General features: G+C 38.0%; 1 protein-coding gene across 3 annotated transcripts; it reads left to right on the forward strand.

Annotated features, from left to right (window-relative positions):
* The first annotated feature begins 292 nt into the window (after window positions 1-292).
* ATG3 (autophagy related 3) lies at window positions 293-23,621 on the forward strand. 3 transcript variants are annotated; one of them, XM_062572140.1, is made up of 12 exons: window positions 293-505; window positions 3,221-3,262; window positions 6,651-6,700; window positions 7,919-7,989; window positions 9,793-9,900; window positions 10,787-10,836; window positions 12,616-12,697; window positions 13,219-13,253; window positions 13,963-14,118; window positions 14,568-14,695; window positions 21,552-21,620; window positions 23,364-23,621. In XM_062572140.1, the coding sequence occupies exons 1-12, from the start codon at window positions 434-436 to the stop codon at window positions 23,443-23,445; spliced, it is 945 nt and encodes a 314-aa protein (XP_062428124.1). In that variant the 5' UTR covers window positions 293-433; the 3' UTR covers window positions 23,446-23,621. The 3 variants fall into 3 exon arrangements, with proteins under 3 accessions (XP_062428124.1, XP_062428134.1, XP_062428144.1); XM_062572150.1 differs by lacking the exon at window positions 23,364-23,621 and adding an exon at window positions 20,092-20,199 and having other exon boundaries at window positions 21,552-21,625; XM_062572160.1 differs by lacking the exons at window positions 21,552-21,620; window positions 23,364-23,621 and adding an exon at window positions 19,721-19,763.
* The last annotated feature ends 3,236 nt before the right edge of the window (window positions 23,622-26,857 follow it).

Consider the following 26,857-nt stretch of genomic DNA (forward strand, 5'->3'; position numbering starts at 1 on the left):
CCCCCTCCGCTGCCGCTCATGCGCGCAGAGGGCCATTCCCCTTCCCCTTGCTCCTCTCCGGACTTCGCCCCGCCCACCCCTCCTTGCGCGCGCACACGCCGAGGGGCGGGGCAGCTGTGGCGCCTGCGTGCCTTCGGCCGCCCGTGGGAGGTGTCCGCCAGGCGCAGGCGCAGAGCCGCGGGCCGGGCATGACGCGGCGTTGACCCCTGGCGTGTCACGTGCGCTGCATGGGGGCGGAGGCGGGAGGAGCGAAGGGGAGGGCGGCGCGGCGCGTCACGTGACCGGCGGGGGCGGTGTTCGCGGGGCCGCCGCCGCCGCGGGGATCGTCGAGCGTGGGAGGCGGCTGTGCTGGGGGAGGGAGGGCCCAGCCCGCCTGCCCGACGGCGGCGGCAGCAGCAGCAGCAGCAGCAGCAGCAGCAGCAGCAGCAGCAGGATGCAGAACGTTATCAACACGGTGAAGGGGAAAGCCCTGGAGGTGGCCGAGTACCTCACCCCCGTGCTCAAGGTGGCGGCGCGGGCGCGTGGCGGCGGCGGCGGCCGGGGCGCGCGCCCTCCCCGGCCGTTAGGGCCGTTAGGGGCGGTGGAGGGAGGGGGAGGGGAGAGGCTGCGCAGCAGCGGCGGCGCCGGTGCCTCCCGCAGTGCGGCTGCTCGCAAGCGGGCGGCGCGGGCCTGCCCTGGGGTCTCTCCGCCTTCCCGGCGGCGGCCGCGGCCTCGGCTCTCTCCGCGCTTTCCCCAGGTGGGTGCCCCGGCAGAGGACAGCTGTGCTGGGGCGGCAGAGTACTGGCCCCGTCCTGCCGCGGGCGCGGGGATGTTTAGGGATGGAGGGGAGCTGAGTCGAAGCTCACAGCTTATTCGGAGTGGGAGCATCCTACTGGGAGGCGCAGGCCTGTGGTAAAGTGGGTGTTGCTGGCCCTGCTGTTCAAGGAATAGCTTGCTTGTTGCTGTCTTCTCTTGAAGTAGATAAACTAATCGGTTGGATGACCAGATTTGGAAAGCAAAAGGTGCTTGGGTACTGATAGCTTTAAGTTTGGTTTAAGGAATGCATTACGATAGTTATTTTGGATAAGGGCGCAACTTCTTCGACTGACAGAAAAAGCTAGTATCATCTCCATTATGTATGCAGTTACAAAGTTATGTGCTATAGCTTATTTTTGTATCAGCATTACTGTACTGGTATAAGCCTGCATACAGTAAATAACTATACAGTAGAAGTAGCTTGCCTTGTTCTTGATAGTAAATTGTAAAATCTGCTTATAAAGGTAGACTGCGCATCCTGCATGTTCCCAATTTTTGTTTACTTCCATAGAAACAAACTATAAGTGCTTTTTTTCAGTTGTTAGACCATGTACTGTGTTCTGCCTACTTTTTACAAATACTTAATGTAAAACCCAACTCTGGATGTTAATGTTTGAGTTTGATTTGTCAGCAGTGCTTTCTCTACTGATTCTGAATCTTGTAGCTTTGGGGCGAAAAAATGTGTACTGTAATTGTTAATGACAGTCACCTCTGTGTTTGTGGTTTAAAGTATAACCTTGTATGCCATTTATTCTACAGCTTAAAGCTGCGGATAGAAGATAGTGACATGTAATTATAAATTGATCTTGTCCCTTTGATGTAAACAGCATGCTATTGCCTGGATAGAATATGGACCTTTCTAAGGTGTCCCGCTAACATAGTATGTAAGGGCTAAAGGGAAGTTGTGATAGGAAAAGGTAAAGCAATTTGTTTACTGCTGTGTAGTTCCATTGCAAAGTTGATGTTTCATGCTGGGGACAGAGTGCAGGAAGTCTAATGCTCAGTCCTCTCTGCTAGTCGCTTAAAAAAAAAAAAAAAAGACGTGTTGGAGGATGTGCAGTGGAACCTTCCACATGCAGAAGATGATAATATTCTGTATATCTGTTTCCTTTAAGAAGAGTTTGAAATAAATATTCCAGCTTATAACTTTGGAAAGAAACTAGACCTGTGCATTGCACTAGCTTACATAGCACAGAATGTGTATGAAAAAGTGAAAAAGTTACGCTGAGAGAGCAGAAGATGGATATTTTACCTTTTATCCTATGTAATTTCAGAAACCCATGTTTATGCATGCTACCTAGTGCATGTAGTTGGTTTTGAGGTTAATCATTTAGTTGCCATCAGTGTGGTGGCATAACACATTAACAGGGATTCTCAGTTTTATAGCAATCCAGACTGCTAAATTAGGATTTGTTTAGTTTTTTCGTTTTGTTAATTAGCATATAGTGATGCTACAATGTTTGTACCACAGCTGTTTGGCTTATCTTGTTTTCAAATGTCTGTTCAAGAGAAAGGGGTTGTGTCAAGTGTTAAGAAAAACTATGCTTAGCAATGGCTGATTTTATTTTATACTTTTACTAATGATTGAATGAGATGAAGTTGTAGCCAGAAGCGAGATCCTTTTCAGCCACTGCTTTTAGTCTTGATGAAAAATCATGAGCTCTTCAGGGCAGAAAGTGATACAATATTAATGATGGTTAGCAGTACAGAACTTTGAGTAACAGATGAGGCAAAACTTCAGAAGTGAGCTACACTAGGAAATATTTTCTTGCTCAAAATCTTTTTTGTTATCTCTGATGCTAGGGGAAAAGGTTTCATTGGTGCTTGAGACTTTTCTGAAAAAAAAACCACGAGTCTTAATTAATATATTAAGATAGATTAGAATGTGCAGAAAATAACCATTTTTAAACTTTCTAGATGTCATCTTTAATGCAAAACTAAATCATTTTACTGATTCTCAACTATTTTGTCCTCCACAAAACATGGTGATATGAGGAAAGTCAAAACTGTTTCCATGTAATGAAGACATAGAAACAGGAACAGAAAAGCTAGTAACTTTCTACATAATTTTAACTACCACGGACAGGGTTCAGTCATTCATTTCATGACTTTTTTTTTTTTAACCACAGAGCATCATGTTTGTACATTGCACTGCTGCTCAGAGCTTAGAATGGTCCCCCATGACTGCAAATTACTAATTTTGACTGATTTCCTTTCTCTTATTAGCAAATGTAATACTGAGTGCAAGGGATCTCCTTTCCTGCAGTTAGTTATGTCAATAATAAAGCAAAAACATTATTTGTGTGATCTCTTGATGATTCCCCAGATTTTTGAAACAAAGCAACAGGTATTTTTCTTCACCAATAAAGTGGAGGACTCTGATATGTCAGCAGAGCTCAACATTTCTAAACTTTCTTTGTTGCAGGAGTCCAAGTTTAAAGAAACTGGAGTAATTACACCTGAAGAAGTAAGTATTTGGAACCTTAGAAATATATCTAGAAAGTATGAAAGTAATGGAAAAATTTATTCAAAATAGCCATGTTCATTTCAAGCAGTTCATGCTTTTGTCAACTAATTATTCCTTCTTGAAGCAATAATTTCCACGAAGTGGAAGTTCTCAGTGAGTTTTTTGCTCTCCAGAGGAAATAGATCAACAGCACCTCTTGAGGTGATACTTGACATCTGAATGTGAGATGCACTTTTTCCCCCTTTATTGTGTCCTTGAAACACAAGACTGAGCTCATGCTCAGTCAACTGCTCTGTTTGTCGTGGGAGTTAAGAACTAGAACAGAAATGCAGAAATGTTTTGATTTCAAAAGCCCTTCCCCTGAACAGTCTGGAGTGGAACTTGTACCTCTCACGTCTTAGAAACAGTGCTCACTTAATTTGCTTTTGTTTTTGTCCAGGTCTGTGGTAGAATCGTTATGTATGCTTGTCCACAACAAGTATTGTGATTTTTGTATTTTCTTTTATTATTGTTGTTCTCTATAAGCTGCTTTAGGTTGGTTGTATTTTGAATTGCTGCCAAGCGTAGTAGATTTTAAAGGAGTCTGCTATGAAGGAGAAACAGCAGGAATTTCTCTAGAATTAAAAAAACAACAACAGAAGGACATACAATGATATTTGACTTTTCCATTCTGTGCTTTCTAATATTAAAGTGCTGCTGTCCTGCAAATGCATTGTATTTACAGGGATAAGAAAGTAATGTTAAGATTGATGGATAGAATGAAAGAAAGATGAGGTAACAAGCAAAAAATAAGGTAAGATTGAAAAAAAAAAACAGAACAGATGATAATGGGTTCAAGGAAATAATGTGGACAGTAGTATTTTTCTTAGTGTTGGTACCTAGCATTTTTGTGCTACATTATGTGGTTTGTGCTTTCAGTGGTCTAGAAGAGTACTGCTTTGAAAAACAGATCTAGAAATATAGTGTTTTGCTGTTGTGACAGTATGTGTGTGGGTGTTGAGTTCACATACACACACACCCTCCTCTCCCCACCCCCGACACATGCGTGCATGCATACATGTATAAAAACCAGAAATATAACTGTTGACAGTGAAAGTCTAGATAATGTTGTACCAATGCTTAATCCCTACTTGATCCGTGGGGAAAAATCTTTGTACTAATGCTGAAAGAAAAGATCTTTCATGCAGAACAGGAAAAAACACACTGTGCTACATTCAATTATTTGTAGCTTTTAAGCACTACTAGGAGAATACTAGTAGTATGTATTCTCTGTATGAAGTTAGATGCTGATAGGATGAATAAAATGAGTTCTTCAAAGCAGTAACTGAAGGAAATCGTTATATACAAAGATTATTTTGTTAGATTTAGGTAGGACTTGAACATGAATTGCTGGTCATCCCTTGAACAGTCTTGTCTACTCTCTAATGTCTTTGACCATTATTTAGTAATGGTTGCTAAAGAAGAATTTTGAGAATTCGGTCGTCTATGATGATGCTAGAATGTTTTTTTTTGAATGATTTTTGGATTACTTGGGTCATAAATCTCAATTTAACTTATTTCCAGTGTTTAAATCTGAGATGCTGACAGTTGTCAGACTTGGTAGAGTTCTTGTGGTATGGCTTGAAGATAAATCTAGTAGCAATAGGGCTAAAGATAACTCATTAATCAAGCTCAACACCCATTCCCTCTTCTTATATGATTCAATTTTAACTAGCGAGGACTCAGACAAGAATTCGTTAATACCTCAGAACACTACCTGTTTTATATGTAATTCCAGGCAAATCTTAAAAAATCATTCTTTCCAAAAGTAGAAAGAAAAAGTTGTCCTGAAATTGTTCTCCTGCCAGTTTTTTACTACCAATTCAAGACTGTAGCATTAGTGCTTGGGAAGTAGAAACACCAACTAGCTTAGTTACAGTGTCCAAACTGAAGAAAGTGCGAATGAAACTGAAGTTTGGGGGTTTGTTTTGTTTAGAAACTTAACTATTGAACCCCAAAAGAGCACTTTACGTCTGTGCTTGATGCATACATACATAATTACTTGAGCATATATATTTTTATTATGTAAAATTCCTTAACACATGAAACTCCAGCATTCTTCAAAGACTAATAGCTCTTTAAAATTTCCATGGATGTGTTGAGAAATCACTCTTTTCCTTCAAGTAAAGATTTCTCTTTTGCTAGAGTCTTTTCCTGGAAAGTGGGTGAAAGAAATCACTTGAGATTAAACCTGTTAATCTATATAGAATGCATGTTGTGGTATTATCCACTATGCTGACATGCCTTGCTTTGGAGAACACAACAAAAAAAAATGGCTGACATCTTTTTGCAGGAAAACTTTGGTGTTGCTCTACAGCAGGTTCAGTCAGCTGGGAAGTATGTTATAAATTGGCATTTAAAAACAAGAGAGCAACTGTAATAATTGTTCTGAACCTTAGTTTCAAAATTAACAGATGCCAAAACACAGAAAAAATCACTCTTAAAAACAGGTTTGCCTTCCTTGGGTTTATGCAGGAAAAAAAGTAAGCCCAGTGGATTAGACTTCACTGGGTGGAACATGAGTTAATATATGTAAGTCTAGCATGACTCTTCTAATATCACTTTCAAATAACGATACAATTTTAGTATCTTGGATACTAAGAACAAGTAGTGTGAAGGTTTTTAATTTGTTTTGTTAGAATAAGTTCTACACAAGTTTTCAATGCAGTTGGATACATATCTCTATCTAATTAACATTGGTAAAGAACTATCATAGCAATGGTCATTATTTAAAATGTATACTACTTATTCCCCTGTTGCAAGTTCTCTCAACTGGTTCAATGAATTGGTGTTAATCTCAGGTTTTTTTGTCTTACTTCAAAACTATTTTGACTGCTGAAGGAGAACTGAGCTGCTGTTTTTTGTTTTTTGTTTTCCCTCCCCTCAGCTGAAACTCAAGGAAAATGTAGAAATGCTTTCACTGGTTTAGTTTTGGGGAAAGCTTAAATTCAATTATTCTTCTTCTCACATTAACCTCTCTTTAGTGTCTTTAAAAACTTTGAAGATTGGCAAATAAAACCATTTTCTCCATCACAAAATAAACAATTGTCTAATAAGCTTTCTTGCTTCAAGGATTGATAAGTAATACTAGAGCTTTGAAATTTTATCCGAGTGTGCTGTTGTGATGCTTAGTATGAATTATCTTCAGATAAAGTTAATTTAATCTTTGAGTTTTCAACACTAACTGAGAAATGGAGTGGAAATAAAGTATTAAACAGATGTAAGCAATTACTTTTTTACATAATTTATCAAAGGAATGTACAATTGAAATAATAATGCTGCTAAAGTTGGAGATGCTGTTCCTTTTACTACATTTAACAGCACTCTTCTTTGTTTCTGCCCTTAACAGTTTGTTGCAGCTGGAGATCACTTAGTTCACCACTGTCCTACTTGGCAATGGTAAGTAAAATCAAAAGAATTACAGAAAGCTTGCATCCCTGCCTGTGCTTTGATGTGGTTTCCATTGGATGAAAACACAAGGTTGTCTTATTTCAGAATAGCGTGCTGACTCTTGCAGTAGGACTTCTACTGTTTTTATGATGAAGCTATATAAATTTTAAGTCAGGTATGTCTTACTGCTCTTGCTAGCAGCAGTTGTGATGGGTTTTTTTGTTTTGTTTGTTTTGTTTTCCTAAGGCCATACATAAGCTACTACGTCCTGTGATCACTTTCAGTGCCTAAACTGCACTAGCAGTATGTAGTATTATTGTGTCTCCCTGAGCTTGTCTTAGTGTTGTTAATTCAAAAAACCAAAAGACCATATCCAACTGGAATTGCTAAGAACTAGTTGTAAGTGGTATATTTTATACAATTATGTGATAATTAAATTTGGTCAGGTTGGTCTATATCAGATCACTTTGTGCCACACTTGCCCTCAGAAATTCCTTACCCTTCTCATGTACAATGCTGATGCAAATAAAGTATTTTCTTTTGTTTTATTGGAGTCTTGCACTATGCAGTCTGCCTCATTAAGGTTCTTGGCTTTAGGCCATTCAGGGTTGAAGGAGGAGTTGATATGCTCAAATCATCATTTCTTGCTTTTTTACCATCTCCTTCAGAGAAAACATGATGTTGAATCTGGCCTATGTGCCAGCAGTTTGGATCAAGCTATTTAGAATGCTGCAGACTTTTATTCTAATCCAGAAACCAGTGAAGGTGAAAGCAGTGCTTGAGTAATGTGAGCTTGGCAAAGATAACTTAAGCTGTAGTGATGATGGCTAGATTTTATCTCTCTAGAGGTTTATCTCTTGTTTTTTCTAAAGTGCCTTTCTACAAATGCTTGGGAAGGCATTACTAGTAATATTTCATACAGATGAGGCTATGTTCTGTCAGCCTGTCTTTTGTCGCCTGTCTCAAAGTGAAAGTAGTTACTGAAGCAGAAGCTATTTTAATCCCCAAACTCCGTAGTTTAAGGATGATCAACCTCTTTGACACCATACTTGTGTATATTGAAGCCTTTGTATTGGCAAGAGCAAATTCTGTGAATAGATCGAGAGGAGTACATAAGATGTTCCTGTTTAAAAAAAAAAAAAAAAAAAAAAAAAAAAAAAAAAGAAGGGTTCTTTTGTTTACATAGCATCAAGTTCTCAACCTTTTATGGTGCACTTCATTTTACAGGGCTTCAGGAGAAGAACTAAAAGTCAAGGCTTATCTGCCAACAGACAAACAGTTTTTGGTAACTAAAAATGGTAAGGCTGAAGTTTAAATACAAGTGTTCTTAGGACTGATAGCATGGTTGCCTGTGCTATCAAATCTACTGATTGTCTGTGTTGACAGGGGAAGCAAGTATCTTGTGCTTTAGATGTTTTAGCTTTGTAATATTAAAAAAAGTTTAAGCTCCTGCACATCTAAATTCTTTTTCTTAGACCAGATATTAGTGAGGCATTATACTAGTAATGTAGCTTGCCTTGCTAAAGTAGAAGTTAAGTGTAAACATCATAAACCTCCTTGTCTGCCTTTTCTTTGTCCAGTCCTTCAACTTTTGTTCATTCTCTAACAAGGAAAAAGGGCATATGTTTTCCTTCTTTTGGAAAACTTGGGTTGTTGAAGAGTTTCCAAAATGTCTTTCATGGTAACATTGGTACTTCTAGTTCTACTTAAGTAATTAATACCATCACTTTGAATAATAATGATATAAATACCATTTTAAATCAAATTTTGATCAGATTCAAAGGTATGTATAATACTTGTGACTATCTTTTTAATAAAATAGTAAGAAAGCTAAGATCTTGGCACAACTGTGGGAAAACATTTTTTTTCCTCAAAAGATCTTGAAGCAAATGTATCTAATAATAAAAATGCCAGTAGATGTACCTGCAGTACTAAGAACAACCTGAAGAGATTAACCGCACCGGTTAGTGTTTCTTATGTTCATTTCACTTGCTAGCTTTTGTAGTCTTGCAGTGCACTGTCATGTGCAGATACCAGCAGTACCATTGGACAGACTTTAAGGTGGTCTTTGGCTGGATGGCCAAGTGATCTATTTGTAGGTTTTTTTTCTTCCCCCTTCCAGAGTCCCACACTAGTCTGATCCTTCTAGGTCACATTTCAAATGAAAACTATTCAATATTTGCGTTTGCTGTCCATGCCATCTCTGCTGTTAGTGATGAATAGGCCTTCCACCTAAGTAAAAGCTGTGGGCCAGGGGAAGGTCAAGAGCTGTCTGCAGACTCTGTTTTGGAAGTCTGATAAGTTGGAGGATGATTTTTCACATTGACTTTCATCCCTTTTTCCTTTTCCTCCAAGCAGTTTACAAATTCTGCACTTTGTGCAGTGATTCCGGACTACTAGAGAAAGATTCCCAGACTAGTAGAGAAAGAACATTTTTGACTTGTTTAAGCTCTTAAAAATTTTCAGTTTTGCTGTAATCAGCTCTTCACTCTTTCTGGTAATCAGATCTTAACTCTTTCTGTGACTATTTTTTGAAAATTGTGTTTAAATCTATACCTGAATGGCTTTGTAATGTGTATGACTGAAGTTACTCTAAATAACACATTAATTTTAACCCCTTCCAAACTTCTAGATCGCAAGCTATAATAAAATGCATCTAATATATTGCATAAGTAGCTGATACAAACTTCTAGTAGAATTCTGAAGACAAACCAGATCAGTAAACTCCTGATGCTGATCTAGGCAAGTTGTACTCAAACTGGAAGTTGTTTAATGATGTGAAGAAAACTTAACATGTTGTTTCCAGCCATTAGCAAATGGGTTGGCAGTCTAAGGAGATGTGATAACTCCTTTCTCATCCCTATGGGTCTGGGTGGAAGTGGTACTAATAAAAAACAGAAGAATGAACTCTAAGGCCTCAGCAAGTGATGTACTGTGATATAATTTAATGCTTTTGTAACCAAAAGACAACTCTAGGATTACTTGAGTAGGAATATATGAAAGACCACTGTATATCAGAAAGCTTTGTAGGATAAATTTTTACTTCCGTCTGTATTGTTTAGGAAAGGCTGCAATCGTTTTTGTTTTGGAATTTTTTGCAGTGCCGTGCTACAAAAGATGTAAACAGATGGAATATTCAGATGAACAGGAGGCAATTATAGAAGAAGATGATGGTGATGGAGGATGGGTGGACACTTTTCACAATACAGGTATTCGAAGTCTGGTTTCAGACTTTGCTTTAGTTAATCTAAAAGTTTTTCTGATTTTAAAATTAAGATGTGAAATCTTGCTAACATATAGATGGCTGTGTATCAGTATCTAATCTGGAAGCTGTGTGCTTGTGTAGGTCTGAAATAGGTTGCTCTTTAGAGGTTCTGACAATATTTACAAATTATTTATTATTATACAAGAGGTAATGGGTACCAAATGAAACACAGGAAGTTCTGTCTGAACATAAGGAAAAACTCATTTACCATATCAGTAACAGAACACTGGAACAAATTGCCTAGAGAGGTTGTAGTGTCTCCATCCTTGGAGATGAAAAGCTGTCTGGACACGATCCTGGGCAATGTGCTCCAGGTGACCCTGCTTGATCAGGGGGTTTGGACTAGCTGATCTTCAGAGGTACCTTCCAACCTCAACCATTCTGTGAGTGTTCTGCCAAATAATGCTTTGTCATGAACTGTTTTCAGCATACTCAAAAATATTCACAAATGTGTACCTCGCTTATGAAACTGACTTCCATTACTGTGACTTGAGTGCTGGTACAATGAAATACTGTCCTAAACTTATTATTTACACACATTCTTCAAGATAAAAATTCAGATTATTTTGTAGTGTTCTATCAACAAACTTGTTTGAAATGTGAGTGCTATACTATCTGTGTTCCATGTCACAGGTGTGGTCTGTTCATGCTTGTCCAGCACAAAGCATGCTGCCAAATAAATCACCTGTTCTAAAACTGTTGCAAGATGTAACTGGAAAGATCATATGTTGCTTTCTGAGACCTCTGCAACCTCTTACTGTAGTATTCTGTAACAAAGAAACAAGCTTCTTTGATGTAAACTTCTAATAGTCATCTTGCTCCATTAACAGGTATAGTGGGTGCAACAGAAGCAATTAAGGAGATCACGCTAGACAGTAAGGTATTTATTTCTAAACTTTCTCTTCTTTTTTTACAGGACCTAAAGGGCTATAGAAATCTTACCTACAGCAACTTAGTACTGTTTGTGAAAGATTAATGTATGCTTTGGCACTAGAAGACACATAAATATTCATTGAATGTAGTAGCCTATGATATTAGTTTTGCATGTGCACCCTCTTATTACCATGTGTTTACCAAGACTGTATTCCTCTAGTGTGCTTTTGTGCCAGACATACTACAAACTGAAAGTAAAAATTTGTTTACAGTGATGCTATATGCTCATGTCTCAAGAAGGTAATGTTTGGAGATCTAGCATAAAAAAAAATCTGTAGTGAAAAAACATGCAGCAGTGTAAAGTATTTCTTCACAGTCTTTGCCTGCTGCAAGCAGAATTTAAATATGTAGTTTGACAGAACTTGTCCTCACTTTTACAAGTAATGAAACTGTCTAAATGTGTATGTCTTACTAAATTACCACTTTCCAAAAATGTCACTTAGTAGCAGGAGCCAAATCTGAAAAACTTAAGCACTCTAGGAAAAATGAGAGCAGTTGGAATTACTTGGAATGGAAGTGTCAGCTAACATATTTAAGAAACAGGGAGATAGGCACTGAGAGAGAAAAAATGCTTTTAAAGACAAATTCCTTGCTAAAATGTGGTTCAATCTATGAATTATAATAAGTTTGTTAAACCATCCAACACAAAGCTTTGTATTCTCAAAGTAAGGGAAAAAAGAATGTGCTATCGCACGCTACTGTGTAATTGTAAACAGGTCAGAACAGTATTGATATGGTCAACTGACATATATTTATTTCGAGCGAGACTGTGCTTAGCATAGTAAAAATACTTTTTCACTAGTCAAAAACATAAGGTTGGAAGAAACAATTCAAGGAATACCTAAAGATCATCTATTTGTGCAAGGCATGATACTTGTGCAATGTACAGTAATGCATAACTGCCAATTTTTTTGTGCAGTACTTCACTTCCTGGACCACGGGTCCAATCCAGAATGACAAATCTTTGTTTTTCTGTTTATTTACTGTATGCCAAAACACTTCACAACTTAGTTTCTTACTGTTTATTTCCAGCAAGGAAACTAACCACTTAATGTCTACAATTAAGGCAGCTTCAAATATAAGTGTTAAGCATAGGCATGCTATGCCAAAAAGAAAAAGCTGATTGAGGAGTTATGCCATATTCATTTTTGTTGGACTCTGCTTCCTCCATCAAGAGTATCAAAATATGATATCTTTTTGGTGCTTTTATGTGTTTTAAAAACAATTACAGAGCAGTTGCAAATTGACTGTGGGTTACATCACACCGAATCTTAAACTGCATGTTTAGTTATATTTATAAATGCACATACAGAACCTGATCAACTTAAACTTGTGCGATGCTAGTTAAGTTCTTTGGTGGAAACTCTTATTTAATGATTTTGCCTTCCATTTGAGATCGGTGGGCTTTTTATTTTTTTTTCTTTTTATGGAATTAAACAGTCCATAGTTTCTTATTTATTCTTTCTTATGAATTAAATCATTCCAACCTACAAACTCAAATGATAACTTAGTGGATTTTAAGCTAGGATTTTTAAACCAAGTTTGGGAATTAAATATGTTTGTTCAGAGTAGTCCCTCATTAATACTGAGGAAGCTGTTTTTCTGGATAGCTTTATGTATTAACTGAACTTGTTAATATTTTATAAATTTGCTGAGGCTGTTAAGCTTTATAGATGTCTTTAACACAGCTGTCTTTAAAATGATGCTTTCAATTTAACTTCAAAAGGATAATATAAAAATACCAGAACGTTCAGCATCTTGTGAAGATGATGATGACGAAGATGAAGGGGAAGCTGCAGACATGGAAGGTATTTCCTGTTGATTTGGATGGGGTTATACTTTGCAGGCCTTCTTAAAGCAGTGTGCTTTAAGAAAATACTGCTGTTTTCTCATGGAATTCCAGCTAAAAATCTCAACAGACACTTGCTTTCTGCCTTCTTTAATGCAAACTTATTGATGCATGATTTTTCTTAACTTATGAATAATCCTGCAGGAATTCTAATGACTGGAAAATTAGTTTGAGTAGCAAAACAGACTCCAACAAGCTAAAATTAAAGATTTAATACTTATTCATTCCTGTTATGTAGCTAGATTTAAACTCTGAAATTTGTCTGCTAAAAAACTTTTCTTTAAGGATTGCTCATTGTGTACTTACTCTGGGTAAGACTTGAATTAATAAGAGAGTATTGTCTGGTTTGGGGTTTGGGAAATCTGCTCAAATAAAGCATCTTTAGATACATGTAGATCTTTTCTTTAAGGAATTGTTTCTGAATGAGAAATGACAGCTAGCTACAAGCTGAACACAGAATTTTGTGGGTCTTCTTTTCAGAATATGAAGAAAGTGGGCTCTTGGAGACAGATGATGTGAGTGAACAGTTCTATATTTATCTGTTGCAATACATGCTACCAGTATGAGCACAGGGCAAGTAAAAATAATGCTGATAAATGACTGCCATAACAAGCTTTCTATGAGCAGTAGGCCTGCGCCTAGTTTCCTGTGGATTTGTCTTCTGCATACCTGCTGCAATAATAACTCTTAGGTCGTCAAAGATTTTGGTTGCTGATTTTTGCATTCTCCACTGACCCCTTTCACTTTGCTTCCATACATTTAACAGGAGGTATCAAGTGCAGTGGTTGTTCTTGAGGCCCATGTGTGGTGACTGATTGGCTTGTGTGTTCAATAGATTACACTATGCTCCAAACTGTCCTGAAAGACAGGAGAAGGCATAACTAATTTGGAGCACGGTCCTAAAATATAAACTGAGACCTCCATCTTCTGAACTGGAATTGGCTGAGCTCAAAAGTTACTGGAGAAAGGATGAAGAGGGCTCTGGCAGTATAGTTGCATGCCTTCTTAAAAAAACCAAACTTTAATTTAAAAAAGGGGGTGGTGGTGGAGGAATTGATATTTTTAATTAAAAAAAAAAAAAGCAGTTATTAATGTTCACTTAAGATCATTAATTTCAGTTTTCACAGCCTTAGAAAACTGCTTAGAATGGCAGAAGAGATGAGACTGTGCCATTAGGTATGTTGTATTGCTTACTAATGTTGTCCTTTTTACCTTGAAAACCAGGCAACGCTTGACACAAGACAGATTGTAGAAGCTAACAAAGCTAAAGTTGATGTTGGAGGGGAAGATGCTATTCTACAGACTAGAACTTATGATCTGTATATCACTTATGACAAATACTACCAAACTCCAAGGCTCTGGTTATTTGGATATGATGAGGTATAGTTATGTTTTTTGGGTTTTGTTTTTGTTTTGTTTTTTTTAACTTATGTGAGGTTAGACTCGCCATGTCAAACAGCACAGCTATTTTGTTGCTACTTGACCACATGCAGTTCAAGTTAAAGGGAAGAAATAGTGAGAAAGCTAGTACTTGCAAGAGATAGAAACGATTGAATAGCCTGAAAATTACACTTGGTAACTTAGCACAACTTGAAAGAAAGTAAATCCAGCTTCTTGAAAGAAAGTAAATCCAGCTTCTTGAAATCCAGCGATGTTATGCCTATCCTATATAGATTTTAAGGCTCTCCAGCCTTTCAGTGTCCCTTGGATACTGTGTATTAGATATTTGTGACTTGCGCAGCTTCACATGTTGGTGTTAGAATTGCTGAGAAGGAGCAAAAGATTTTGTTAGTAATGCTTTTGTTCTTGCATTCATTTTCTCCTTCCAGCAACGGCAGCCTCTAACAGTAGAGCACATGTATGAAGATATTAGTCAAGATCACGTCAAGAAAACAGTGACAATTGAAAACCATCCTCATCTTCCTCCTCCTCCCATGTGCTCAGTTCATCCATGCAGGTAAGTCTTTGTTTCGGGTCTGCTTTAGCATGTAGACATAAGGCATTTTACTGGTCTTGTTAAGGATTGGGTTCAGATTTTTTTTGATATATTTTCATATTTTACTGTTACGGTAGTCTGTTGGCTCCTGAGGGAGGATGGAATACAGACAGCAGCAGTTCTCTGAAGTGATTCCAGTGCCCGCTTCTGGAAGCATGTTATACAATTGAGTTCTGTTTGTGCTCAACCCACTTTGCTGCTTTCCTATGGACTCCAGAAGATGGCAGACTACTGAAATTCTCTGGAGCAGAATGTTTTCCCATGCCTTCTCTTAGTTTACTGCTTTTTAGCAGATTTTTACTTTCAAAGCAGGAAGAGCTATTCTGAAGTAAATAATTATTTCTTGTTTTGTAAAAACTGCCTTCTACTCTCCCTGGAAGTCCTCTGAATTTTACAGTGGTAAATAGAGGCCCTGTAGTTGCTACACTGAAATATATGTTGAACGTAAGGGCAAAACAGTCATATTTCTGTGTATCTCTTCTGTTGCATTTTTCATACTTCTCAATGAAGATATAGACTGTAGTTAGACTAAGTACACAGATTTTTTTTTTTTTTTTAGGTCTTTGAAGGTGCCTTTCCTCTTTGATACAGGCCTGCCTTAGTGATACAGAGGCAGCATCTTAAACAGTGCAACTTCTCTATGCTTTGATAATATGAAAGTCTTGGATATACGAATTTATGCTTTTGTTTCCATTTTCTTAAAAAAAACACTTTGAGTAGTCTTGCATATATGGAAAAAGTTCAGATTCTGAGTTATAGCCATCCTCATGCTAAATACTGCAGTACAGTTCTGATCATCCATTATGTCATCTTTGAGATGAAGGAAGACTGAAACTGGAAAAGGTAGAGAGGGGATAGGGTGACCAGAATAACTGAAGGGTGTGCAGCTGTTTTCAAATAGGAAACAATTAAATAACTTGGTATTGTTCACCTTGGAAGAGAGCTGACAGTGACCTCTATAATGCCACAGAAAATGAATAAAGTAACAGGTGTTCGATCTTTTCCAATAGCAAAACTAGTGGCATTGAATGCAACTTACAGGTAGCATGTTTAAAACAAACAAAAAGAGAAAACTCTGTGCACAACACCTAATAAAATATTAATTTAAATAGTCTCGAAAAGCCTTTTGACACTGTCTCCCATAACATTTTTCTAGGCAAGTTATTAGAGTATGGGCTAGATAATCAGAGAGTGAAGTGGACTGAAAACTGGCAGAGTGGCAAAGCTCACAGGTTGTGCTTAGAGCGCAAAGTCTGGTTAGAGGCTATAGCTGGCAGTATCCTCCAGGGGTCAAAACTGGGTCCAGTCTTGTTCGACTTCTTCATCAGTGAGGTGGACAAAGGGACAGAGAGCCTTCTCAGCAAGTTTGCTGATGATACCAAGCTGGGAGGAGTGGCTGACACACCTGAGGGCTATGCTGCCGTTCAGAGACACCTGGACAGGCTGGAGAGCTGGGTGGAGAGGAACCTCATGAATTTCAACAAAGGCAAATGCCAAGTCCTGCACCTAGGGAGAACTAACCCCCCCATGCACCAGTACAAGGTTGGGGCTGACCTGCTGGAAAGCAGCTCTGCAGAGGAGGACCTGGGAGTGCTGGTAGATGACAGATTGACTATGAGCCAGCAATGCACCCTCATGGCCAGGAAGGCCAATGGTATCCTGAGGCACATTAGGAATAATGTTGCCAGCAGGTGGAGGGAGTTGGTCCTTCTACTCTACTGAGCTCAGATGAGGCCACACCTGGAGTACTGAGACCAGTTCTGGGCTCTCCAACACGAGAGACATGGAGCTACTGGATCAAATTCAGTGAAGAGCTACGAAGATGACTAAGGAACTGGAGCACCTCTCATACGAGGAGAGGCTAAGATGCCTCAGGCTGTTCATCCTGGAGAAAAATCTACTGAGGGGGAGATCTTATCAGTGCATCTAAATATCTGAAGGGAAGATGTAAAGATGATGGGGCCAGACTTTCTTCAGTGGTGCCCAGTGACAAGATGAGAGGCAACAGGCATGAACTGAAACCCAGGAAGTTCTGCCTGAACGTAAGGAAAAATTTAGTTGACCTTGCTTGAGCAAGGGCTTGGACTAGATGATCTTCAGAGGTCCCTTCCAACCTCAACTGTTCTGTGATTTTTGTGATTCAGAAAGCAATGTGACGCTAATGAAAGGAAAAGTCTGCCAAAGATTTTTAAGGGTGAAGTTTCTGAATTAGAAAGTCTCTAGGTGACATTGCTGGAAACAGCAGGAATATTTTGATGAAGGACTGCTAGATGCTTGCTCTGGCCCCTTTCTTGAGCACCTTCTATGAGCTTGTTGGACAAGGAGGAAGTCTATGCAGACTCTTGGTTTGATGCAATAAGGTCATTCTTACACCTTATGAACGTATCAGTTTTAATATGTCAACCTGTTAGTGACCTTGATCTTGGTTTTTTGCAGTCTGCAGAATTTTGGAATTAAAAGGAAATGCAGGTCCTTGTATAACTGGTATTTTTGAAAGAGTGTCAAGTGAGATGAATGTAGAATGGAGTGTGAAAGACTGACTAGGAAGGAAGATGATCGATCAGAACAAAGGAGAAAAAAGTCTGAAGCTGTGGCTTGATTTCCAGGCTTGGAAGCCCTGCTAATGGATTGGTTGGGAAGAAGCTTCTGTTGATAGATGCAGATTTCCGGGATAAGTGGGAATGACAGCCCTCACTGGTTAGATAGAGCTGTGGATCTTATGCTGGGCAGTGACTATAGCATAATCATTTAATAAATTTTTGCAAAACTCCTCTGCAGAGTAAGAACAACAGGTTTAATACTAGCTTCTGAATTCATATTGAGATTTTTCATGGAGGGAAGCTGTTAGTGTATGTATTCATTCCTTCCTCTTAAGTGAGTGAAGTGCCTGTTATGTAGTCCACATCTACTCTTGAAAAATTGTTTGCCTCATGATATGTCTTTCAGTTAATCTTTTTAGGATGGAAGAGAAAGTTAATACTGCAGTGAGACGTTCACTGATAGTCTTAGAAGATGTAGAGAAAACTGTTTAGACTTTTTCAAAAAAAGGTAGCCATCTAGTTGACTGGCAACTGCTTCTGATATTGCTGATGTAACTGCTTGACCTTGGAAAGGTTTGAAAGGGTCATCTTGAAATGTGAAGGAAGTGGCTAACTGATAGTATATCTAAAATGAGTCTTAAAGGGTTTTGTGTGAAAAAGCTAGGTGCCAATATTGTTAAGTCCTTGGCTAAATGAATTCTTGTGCTGCTTGAATCTTGAAGCTTTAAATATGTTCTTTTGTTCCGTAAGATGAGCAATTCCATTTCCTTCTTTTAATGAGGCTTACAACTAAGAAGGTGTATAATTGCAATGTTTAGCTAGCCCTGCTGCTGTTGCTTTCCTACATGTTACAATAATTTTGTAACGTGGAATATTAAGATGGTGCTAAACTCACTTGGCTGTTTGCAATGTGTATATCTTCATACCTTGTGTCAAAGAAAGGTATTGAAATGGGCGGGGCGTGTCACTGTCAGCTGCTTCAGATTGCTTCTACTTTTAGTAGTCAGTTGAAACTATTCATTTGGCAGTCCAGGTGGAAGTTGTATTTCTTGTCAGCATTTTTATCATTTATATCTTATGATGGTGGGAAGAACTACTCAACTTCCACATTAATTAGCTGCAAACTAATCAGTTTCAGTAGATTTTATGAATGGAATATCAAGCTGGTTAACCACTAAATGCATGAGTTATTTATTATGTTATGAGTTATAGATATGAGTTACTTATGTTAATTCCAAGGACTTATTTTCATCTATTTTGGAATAGTTGCTGATAGGCTTCTAAGGTCTTCGTTCTTTTTTTCTGTGTATGTACTCTTAGCACCTGCAGAGAAGGGGGTAGAGACAACTGCCAGGACCACTGAATTGTACATCTTAAGGTTAACTTGGGGTTCTTGCAGGTTCTAGAAGCTTCAAGTAAGGATGACTAACCTGTTTTTTTTTGTTGTTGTTTTTTTTTCTCTACATGCTTGTCTTGTGTGTGGACAGTCACAGACACTGAATCAAATTTAAACTAAACTTCACTTAAAAGTACGTTATTCTAAGAAGTGTTGAATTCTGCTCTTCATTATGCAGCCTTAGTAGTTGTTATCTGCTATGCTGAAAACCCTGTGGAAGGCTTTTTTTTCTTTCTCTGAACAGGAGTGGCAGGGGTGAGATGACAGATGACACCAATCACTGTTTTGGTTTTTTTTTTCGTTATTTCAGGAGGGCCCTTATTTTTGGCCTTTACTTTCTGCTGATACGTATTTCGCTTCCAGCTAAAACAGATAGTGTTAGTTTGACAATTGTGCTGAATTCCAATGTGAAGTTAGTGACAAATCTTTGGTTGCTTTCAAAGCAGAAGGGGGATCTTCAGTTAGAAAGCGAACGCTGTCAATGTGAGCATGAAGGGACATTTAATTTGTCTAAAAATGGGCTCCTTTTCAGTAGGAACAGCAGTGTCTGACTGACTCAGTCTGAATAATTCCTTATATTACTTTAATCTCCTCAATGGTCAGTTGATACACCAGAACGCAAATGTGTAGTAGATGTTTCAAATGTCTGCTTTATTTGATAGCTCACGGTGATCTACATACAGGTCCTGAAACGAGCATTGATGAACATGTAATATTTGCAGTCATCTTGAGTAAGATGACCTGTTATCTGGGGCTAAGGTGGAATTTTTCTTTCTTTTTTTTTTTTTTTAATCAGGAGTAAAATCTTAATCAGAAGAAAAGAAATCTATTTCTAGATAGTTAGAGTCCTTAAATTACATTTCTTCCGAGGTTATCTTATTTTCATTTAGAGGTGGGGAGAATGTATGCTTCATGTTAATTCCTCAAATTATCCTTAGAGAAGGAAAATGAAAATGAGAAACAAACTTTTTAAAGATTATAAAGCACTTCTGAAGCTTCTAATCTGTAACTAGAGGACTGTAAGAATGACTGTCATGGTGGCTGTTACAGATTTCCAGATATCTATCCTGCCCTTTGAAAGCCAACAAAAATAAACGTCATTGAGACGTACTGGTAAGACTTTATTAAGCTGAGCTTAATACTGAATTACAGTATTCTGTAAAGGAATTCTAAGGTCATAGAATGACCTGTATTTTGTTCCAGTACAAAAAATATCCTATAACTACAGATAAGGTCAAAGCTTAAATTTTGATAGTGGCCAGGTTCCTGTGTCAAAGCAGCTGCCTCTGGCACCTGATATGACAAGTGTGTTCTGCAATCATGAGAAGCTGGTAGAATCGGAATCAGCTGTGAGGCCTAGCTGGTTTATAAGGAAAAATAGCATAGCAAATGATAAATGCTGACTTTCAGTATTTCGCCAGACTTGCATGTTCCTGTTTACAGTGTGTTTTGGAAACTTTGCAACAGCTTCCTTCCTTCTGTTCCTAGTCATCTGTTTGGGTTTGCATCATGATATCAAAGCATATTCAGTAAGTTACATGCTTAACAGTCTTCCTTTCTCTTAGTAAGCACATTGTTTGTTTCAGGATTAATATTTTGAACTAACAGTAATTTACAGTGTTGTATTGGTGGGTGTCCATAACACTGCTTGGCCTCACTGATTAAGGATTGCACTACAGAATCATGAATTTAAATCAGAAAAGTTGCAGGGTAGATAAAAGTAGGATTGGTTACTCATCTGGGAGTTTTGTTTGTTTGTTTTGTTTATTTTAACTCAGTTGGCCTTACAGTGCTGCTCTTCTCTGACCGGTATGCTTTTCATCCCATGATTTATGGCATATAAGAGCCATCCTGAAAACAAGACTATTACTTCAGTACTTTAACTAATATTGAAAAGATCTAAAGTCTCCATCCTTGGAGATATTCAGAGTCAGATCAGGCAAGGTCATGAGCAACCTGTTCTCATTTACTCTGCGGGAATGACTGGACTATACAATGTCCAGACTCTCTTTCAACCTCAGCTATTCGTGATTCCATGATATATTTACAGCATCGTCTTTGTACCGAATTGTTCATGTAGTTTGTAATAGGTCTGTTGTGTCACTGATCACTTAATTCAAAAAAATGGTTTAATTTAGTGCTTGTCCTCTGAGAATGCTTTACAATAACAGTCTAATTTAAAGTGCTTGTCAGCACCTAGGCACATTTTTAATCATGAAAAAGCAGAAGGTACTTTAGAGAACTATTGAATTAATTTACCATAGAATCCAAGTCACAATTGCACCAGAGAAGGTTTCCTTATGAGTCAGTCCCAGAGCAACAGTTCTGAATTCACACAGGGTTGATTTAGCCCTGCTTTTCCTAGGAAACTCAGTATGAACTGCTGAAGTGTTTGATCTCTCTTAAATTCTGCAAATTTAAGAGTGCAGCAGAGGAAGCTAACAAAGTTGCAGCAGTTCTGGGCATTATCTTCAGGGATCAGCTGGGAACTTCAGGTAGCTTGCTGATGAGGAGGAGGATTAGCTTCTGGAAATTTATCTGGTGGCTTCTTTGGAATTTAGCAATTAAATTATACCAGTGACAAGCAAAATGTGCTGCCTCTCATTATGACATTCTGTCTAGATTGTAGCTTAGAGCATCTTTCTGTTTCCTTGTGGAGGCAAGAGGCTGACAGATAACATGTTGTATTCATCACTTAATATTAACTTTGAGTTATTTTGGGGACTATTTTCTAGTAAACTAGTAAAAAGAAGAATTTCCTCTTGCTACTACTGAAGCTAACCAGCCAGAACTATTTAACTTGCACAAAATCTGATTTTATTGAGATGAAGAAGTTACTTTTCTTTTAAATACCTTTGCTGTTTCTAATTTGTTCTTTTAGGCATGCAGAAGTGATGAAGAAAATAATTGAGACTGTTGCAGAAGGTGGGGGAGAACTTGGAGTTCACATGTATCCTTTTTGATTACTGCATGGTATTTTTTGAGATTTGCTGCAGCGTAAGGTGCTAATCTGTGCCTCGGGGTTCCTAAACTGGAATGCGGTGGTATGTGAAAGCAGTCAACAACTGTTTGTAGTAGTACTTACTGTAGTGGTGGGATGAGCACATTTGTGCACTGCAGAGCTAATCAGTTATCTGCAGAGTGAAAGAGGAGAGCAAGAGCAACAGCAGAAAGTAGTGAAAATTGAAGGGACATAGTTGAGCCCTTGTTTGTAGAGGTGGAAGAGGCAGCTGGGAGCCTGAAGCCAAGGCCCCAGTGTGGGAGGATGTATTAGAGGGATGAAGATGGAGGTTCATAGACTCTGGCCAGAATACCATCCTTGCTGTTGGTACCGAAGACTCTCAAACTTTATTCGCTATGGTATAATATGATCACAGATTGAAAGATTCAAGAGTACAGGATATGCTGCTATTATATTCAGATCTGATACTCAGTTTCTGAAAGGTGTGGAGGTCCCATTATTCTCTAATGTACGCATGAGCAGTGTTTAAAAGACATTATAAAACAGCTGATAATGAAGCACTGAAAAATGGCTAAAACTGTTCTGAACATCAATATTTAATGCCTCACAATTAGATTTTTTTTTTTTCTTTTTTTAGTGAGGTGACTGTTCTTAAATTGTAGTAATTGCTACGGTGCTTTCTGATTGAAGTAACCTCCAAGGTTGGAGCAAGTATGTCCATTCAAAACAGTGATCTAACTGCTTGTGATGCTAGAAAGCTGGGGAGCAGGGGAGGAATTGCTGAGCACCTATAGGTCCTGAATCAGAAAGATTCATGCTCACTGTGTAAGTTGAGATACACTCAAATTGTGCAGTAAGTGACTGAAAAATAAATTTTCTGAGTAGTTCAAGTCTTCCACTTCTCAGTAGTTAGAAATAGCTTATTTTCAAGATCTTGATTACTCTTTTTTGTTAAATCTCAATTTGTTTACAGGCATGTTTTCACCTCATTATCGTCCAATTTGTGTTTGATGAGAAACGATCTGTAAGACTGATGTGCCAAAATACTAGGCTCTACTTCTATCCAATACCAATGTAATTGATACCTTTTTTTTTATGTTGGCTATCTGCTGCAGTCCCAAGCAGGCAGATGTTTCAGTTTACAGTTATCAAGCATGCTGCAGATTCAGGCCCGATGTGTTTTCCAAGGTGACTTACACAAAGGAGGCTGGGAAGGTCTCCTTCACAAAGGCACACTGCTTAGCTTAGCAAAGCTAATCACTCTACTTTCCCTTATCAACAGGAAGGAGCCCTTCCAAAGGGTGGTTCAGAATAGCAGCCTATTTCTTTTTCTGAGCATTTGAAACAGTCTGAGAAGGAGCTTGACTTCCTCTACAGCTACAGGAAGGTAGCTAGTGAATACGTGCTAGATGCAAATTTGCCTTGACATTTATCAGTACCAAATGTTACGTGTATAAATGGAAATGTAAATATTAAAGTGTGGCTTTAATAAGATTTACTGAAAATAAAGCAGGGAAGTTGATCTGAAGTTAACTTAAAAAAGTAAGGTTCGAGTATTTGGGCAAGCATCAGATATACCAAAATTCTGTTTTCTTAATTCTCAAGTCTCATAATCTAAGTGTTAATTTACCGTTAGGAGGAAATACTGGTGAACAGAATAGTTGGATATGATTTTTACTTTATTTTGTGCAATTTCTAGTTACTTTGCCTGTTCCTTAACTAGAAACTCAGGTATCTTCTTATTTTCTTGAAATTTGTACAAGCAGTCATTCCAACAATAGAATATGACTATACAAGGCACTTTACAATGTAACTAAAATAAGAGATGTTCTGTTCTACTCATCAAATCTGACTTTTTTTAAATAACCAATACCTGTGACTTACTCAACATTATACACAGTTTCTGTAATTCTAACCTTTTGTCAAGTTGATGCATTAAAATAAACTGTTCCATTACCAGCCTTTTAATAAAAATCTTTGTGTGTAATAAATAAATCACTTTCATTCTTATACACATACTGCACTAAGAAGTGGAATTTTTTTCTCAATAGTTCTTTTGGCTTCCTTTCAACAGAAGACTATAGTTTCTCTTTATCAGAAGGTAAAATACGCTTTTGAGTAGAAGCCTAATGCTTTGGCTTTATTACTAAGATGATTCCTGAAAACGTGATTTCTTTTTTACCCCCATTTTAAATGGGAGAAGACTGTCATGCTAGAGCTGGGTTCAGTCATGATCACCTCTCTCTACCTCAACTACCTTAATTGATAAATACAGAAGTAGTGCTATAAAATTAGGTAACTATACATGGGGCCATTTATGAATACAGATATTGCAGACAGATCCAGGCTTTAGCGTCTACTTTCTGAAAACACTGGCAACCACCTTCTCCTCCTCTCCCACACAAACACACTCTGTAAAATACAACCGTTTTCATTAATGAAATCAAGACTACCATATGAAGTTCATTTAAGGAACTCTGCTCAGCTTTCAGGGCGACATCTTTGTCTCCCGAACATTCAACTTGTATTCTAAAAGACAATCTGTGAAATTAGGTGTGTAATACTATCTGAATTTGCTTTTGGATAGAAAGATTGACAGACCTGGTTCCTGTGTAAGCTGTACTCTGTACTGTGCTTTTTCTTATGAGTTTACAATCAGGTTCCAGCTACTACACTTAAATCAGCTTTCTTCCTTTGATACCCATCTTGGCTTCCTTCTTTTTGGATAATATCTTAAGCAATGCTTGCATAAGTGAAGAGTAATGCTAGCTAAAACCTGTTAAAACTTAACTACACCCACTGAGTCATGCAGGAAAATTTTCCTATCAGACACATTTCAAAGACATTTTGTCCTTTTTTGAAGGACAGGAAGGAAGTAGTTGCCCTCCACCCAGCAAATAGGGTTCAGCAGGGGCTTAGAGGCATGAGGAGAAGGGGGGAGTTTGAATCTTAAAATAACCAGCATTGTTTTGTTTTGTTTTTTTTCTTTTCCGCTGCTTTGTCAGAATTTTTTGAAGCCTTGTTCCCTAAAAGCTGTCTATCCTCCTTTAGGAAGATGAATGTTGGTCTTTCATTAGTCTCCAGTTATACTGGAGACAGCAACTATCACATTCATCTTTGATGTCAGTCTGTTTAAGGAAGTAAGTAGCGTGATTATACATTTTTTTTTGACTAGCGAAGGCCTTTTTCTCTGACCCTAGCATAAAAAATGGGGGCAGCAGAACTAGTCCACTGCTTCCATCAACACCATGGTATTTAACATCTTAAGGTATGCTTGTGTTGTGATTTCCATAGGAATCATAAAACCTGCCTAACACAGGAAAATGAGTGGATGCTTGGTGACTAACATGTTATTCTGCATGGCTGTATATGCTATTGGTTGTACCTGAGCTCACAAAGTTGACCTGGGTGCACCTGCAGTGTGTACACATCCTTTTCTTGTTTGGGACTAGGATTAAAAATTCCTGTTAGAAGTGAAGACTGCTGCTCTAGGAACTGCCATAAACATATGCAAACATAGTAACCTCAGTTATAGCTTCTAGCAAATCCTATGTTCTCATTAATTGTCTGAATTTTGCCTCAAACTCAAAATGGCTCTTGAGGAGTCCTACTTTGATGGAGCTCCTTTCCTAATATACATCTTACCATTCTTGAGACTCTTTACTTGCCTTCTAAATAGCTGTCCATTGATCTTGCACTTTTCTGAGTACAATTTAATTTATAGGTGCTGCAGTGAAGATCAGGGTGAAATTTTGATTCTACTGAGTCTGCACCGAAGATTTACCATAGGGAATGTGTTATAATGTGAAAGGGGGTAGCTTTACAGAAATTAAAATGACCGTCACAAGCTGTACTGCCAGGCTAGCTCTCAGTTTACATGAAATGCTTCAAAACTATAAAAAATCCTCAAATTTCCGATGGAAAGTAAAGATAGGAACCAAAAATTACAAAGCAGTAACTTCAACACATGATATGTATGGACATATAATTAATTTATAGCAGGCTCACTTTTTTGATACCTACTCAGCCCCAACAAGGCCTTTATGATGAAAAGATAAAAATCTCTCTAGTTGCAAACTACTTCAATTGTGTGCCACCTGGTTGGCATCATATTGTGGACACTGATGATATTACTGTTTTTATTTTCTGTAGAAAGACTGCCTTGTTAAATCTGCTGCTAGAGTGACTTAGCATGAGGGTAGTTGGTCATACCAACACCTCTGTACTTAGCATGTCAGTTATAAGCCTTGGCAAATAAAGGACTCCACTAGTATAGAAGTGAAAAAGGAACACAGAAAACGTAAGTATGGTGTAGAACAGAAGCAAAATTCAGTGTGGAGTCACACTGGAATTTTTGGGGCAAAAATCAAGAAAGTGAAAAAGGTCTTGTTTGGAGACAATCCAAAATTGAATCAAATGTTATTAATATAGTTTTTAAGGAAAAGAAGTTGATTTAACGTTTTCTCTTTTTCTTCCTTAAAATAAAACTTTCAGACTAAAAGCTAGAGATATTAGATAAACTTGTTAAATCATTTAAGTTTTGCAGTATTTACAAAATTCTTATTTTTCTTTTTCTCTGAAACACTCAACTCTAACCAAGAACTCTTGTTTTTCTCCTACAGAAGAACACATTTAGAAAACTGAATGTATTTAGGCTTCAATCAATATCATGCTCTATCTTCTGAAGCCTTTAGCATCAGACCAGCCTAAAATGCTGCTACTCTGCATTTTTACTGTCTTGAAGTAGTGTGTATGACTGCACAAGTTGTGTTGCCTGCCTTCATTTTTGAATTATGCAGAATATGTTTTTACACATGGTGCCATCAAATAGCCATCCATTAGCAAATCTACATAGATACTCCTTTTGAATAGATTGTTAGCTGAAAGAAAGCTTAATAGTTCTCTGCTATCTATTTTATTTCCTTCCTTGTGTGGTTTTTAACATGATACATCTGCTTTAAGCTTCCAAAAGGAGCCATTTCACAAACTAATCTTTCTTGGCTTCAAGTGTGTTCTTGCAGAAGTGAAGATATATATCTGATGGCTTCTGTTCTGAGTTGTGCCTGGTAGATTTGGTAAGTGCCCCCTGTATCTTTTACCTACATTCAGAAGCACATGTTTACTGCTGATCAATAATTAACTCCCTATTTGTCCATAGAAGTCCTTTCGCCCTGCACTAAAAAAGTATGTTTGCTGGACAGATTGTGCATTGATCCATGTGTGTG

Source organism: Rhea pennata, chromosome 1 (genome assembly GCF_028389875.1).
Source record: "Rhea pennata isolate bPtePen1 chromosome 1, bPtePen1.pri, whole genome shotgun sequence".
Lineage (NCBI taxonomy): Eukaryota > Metazoa > Chordata > Aves > Rheiformes > Rheidae > Rhea > Rhea pennata.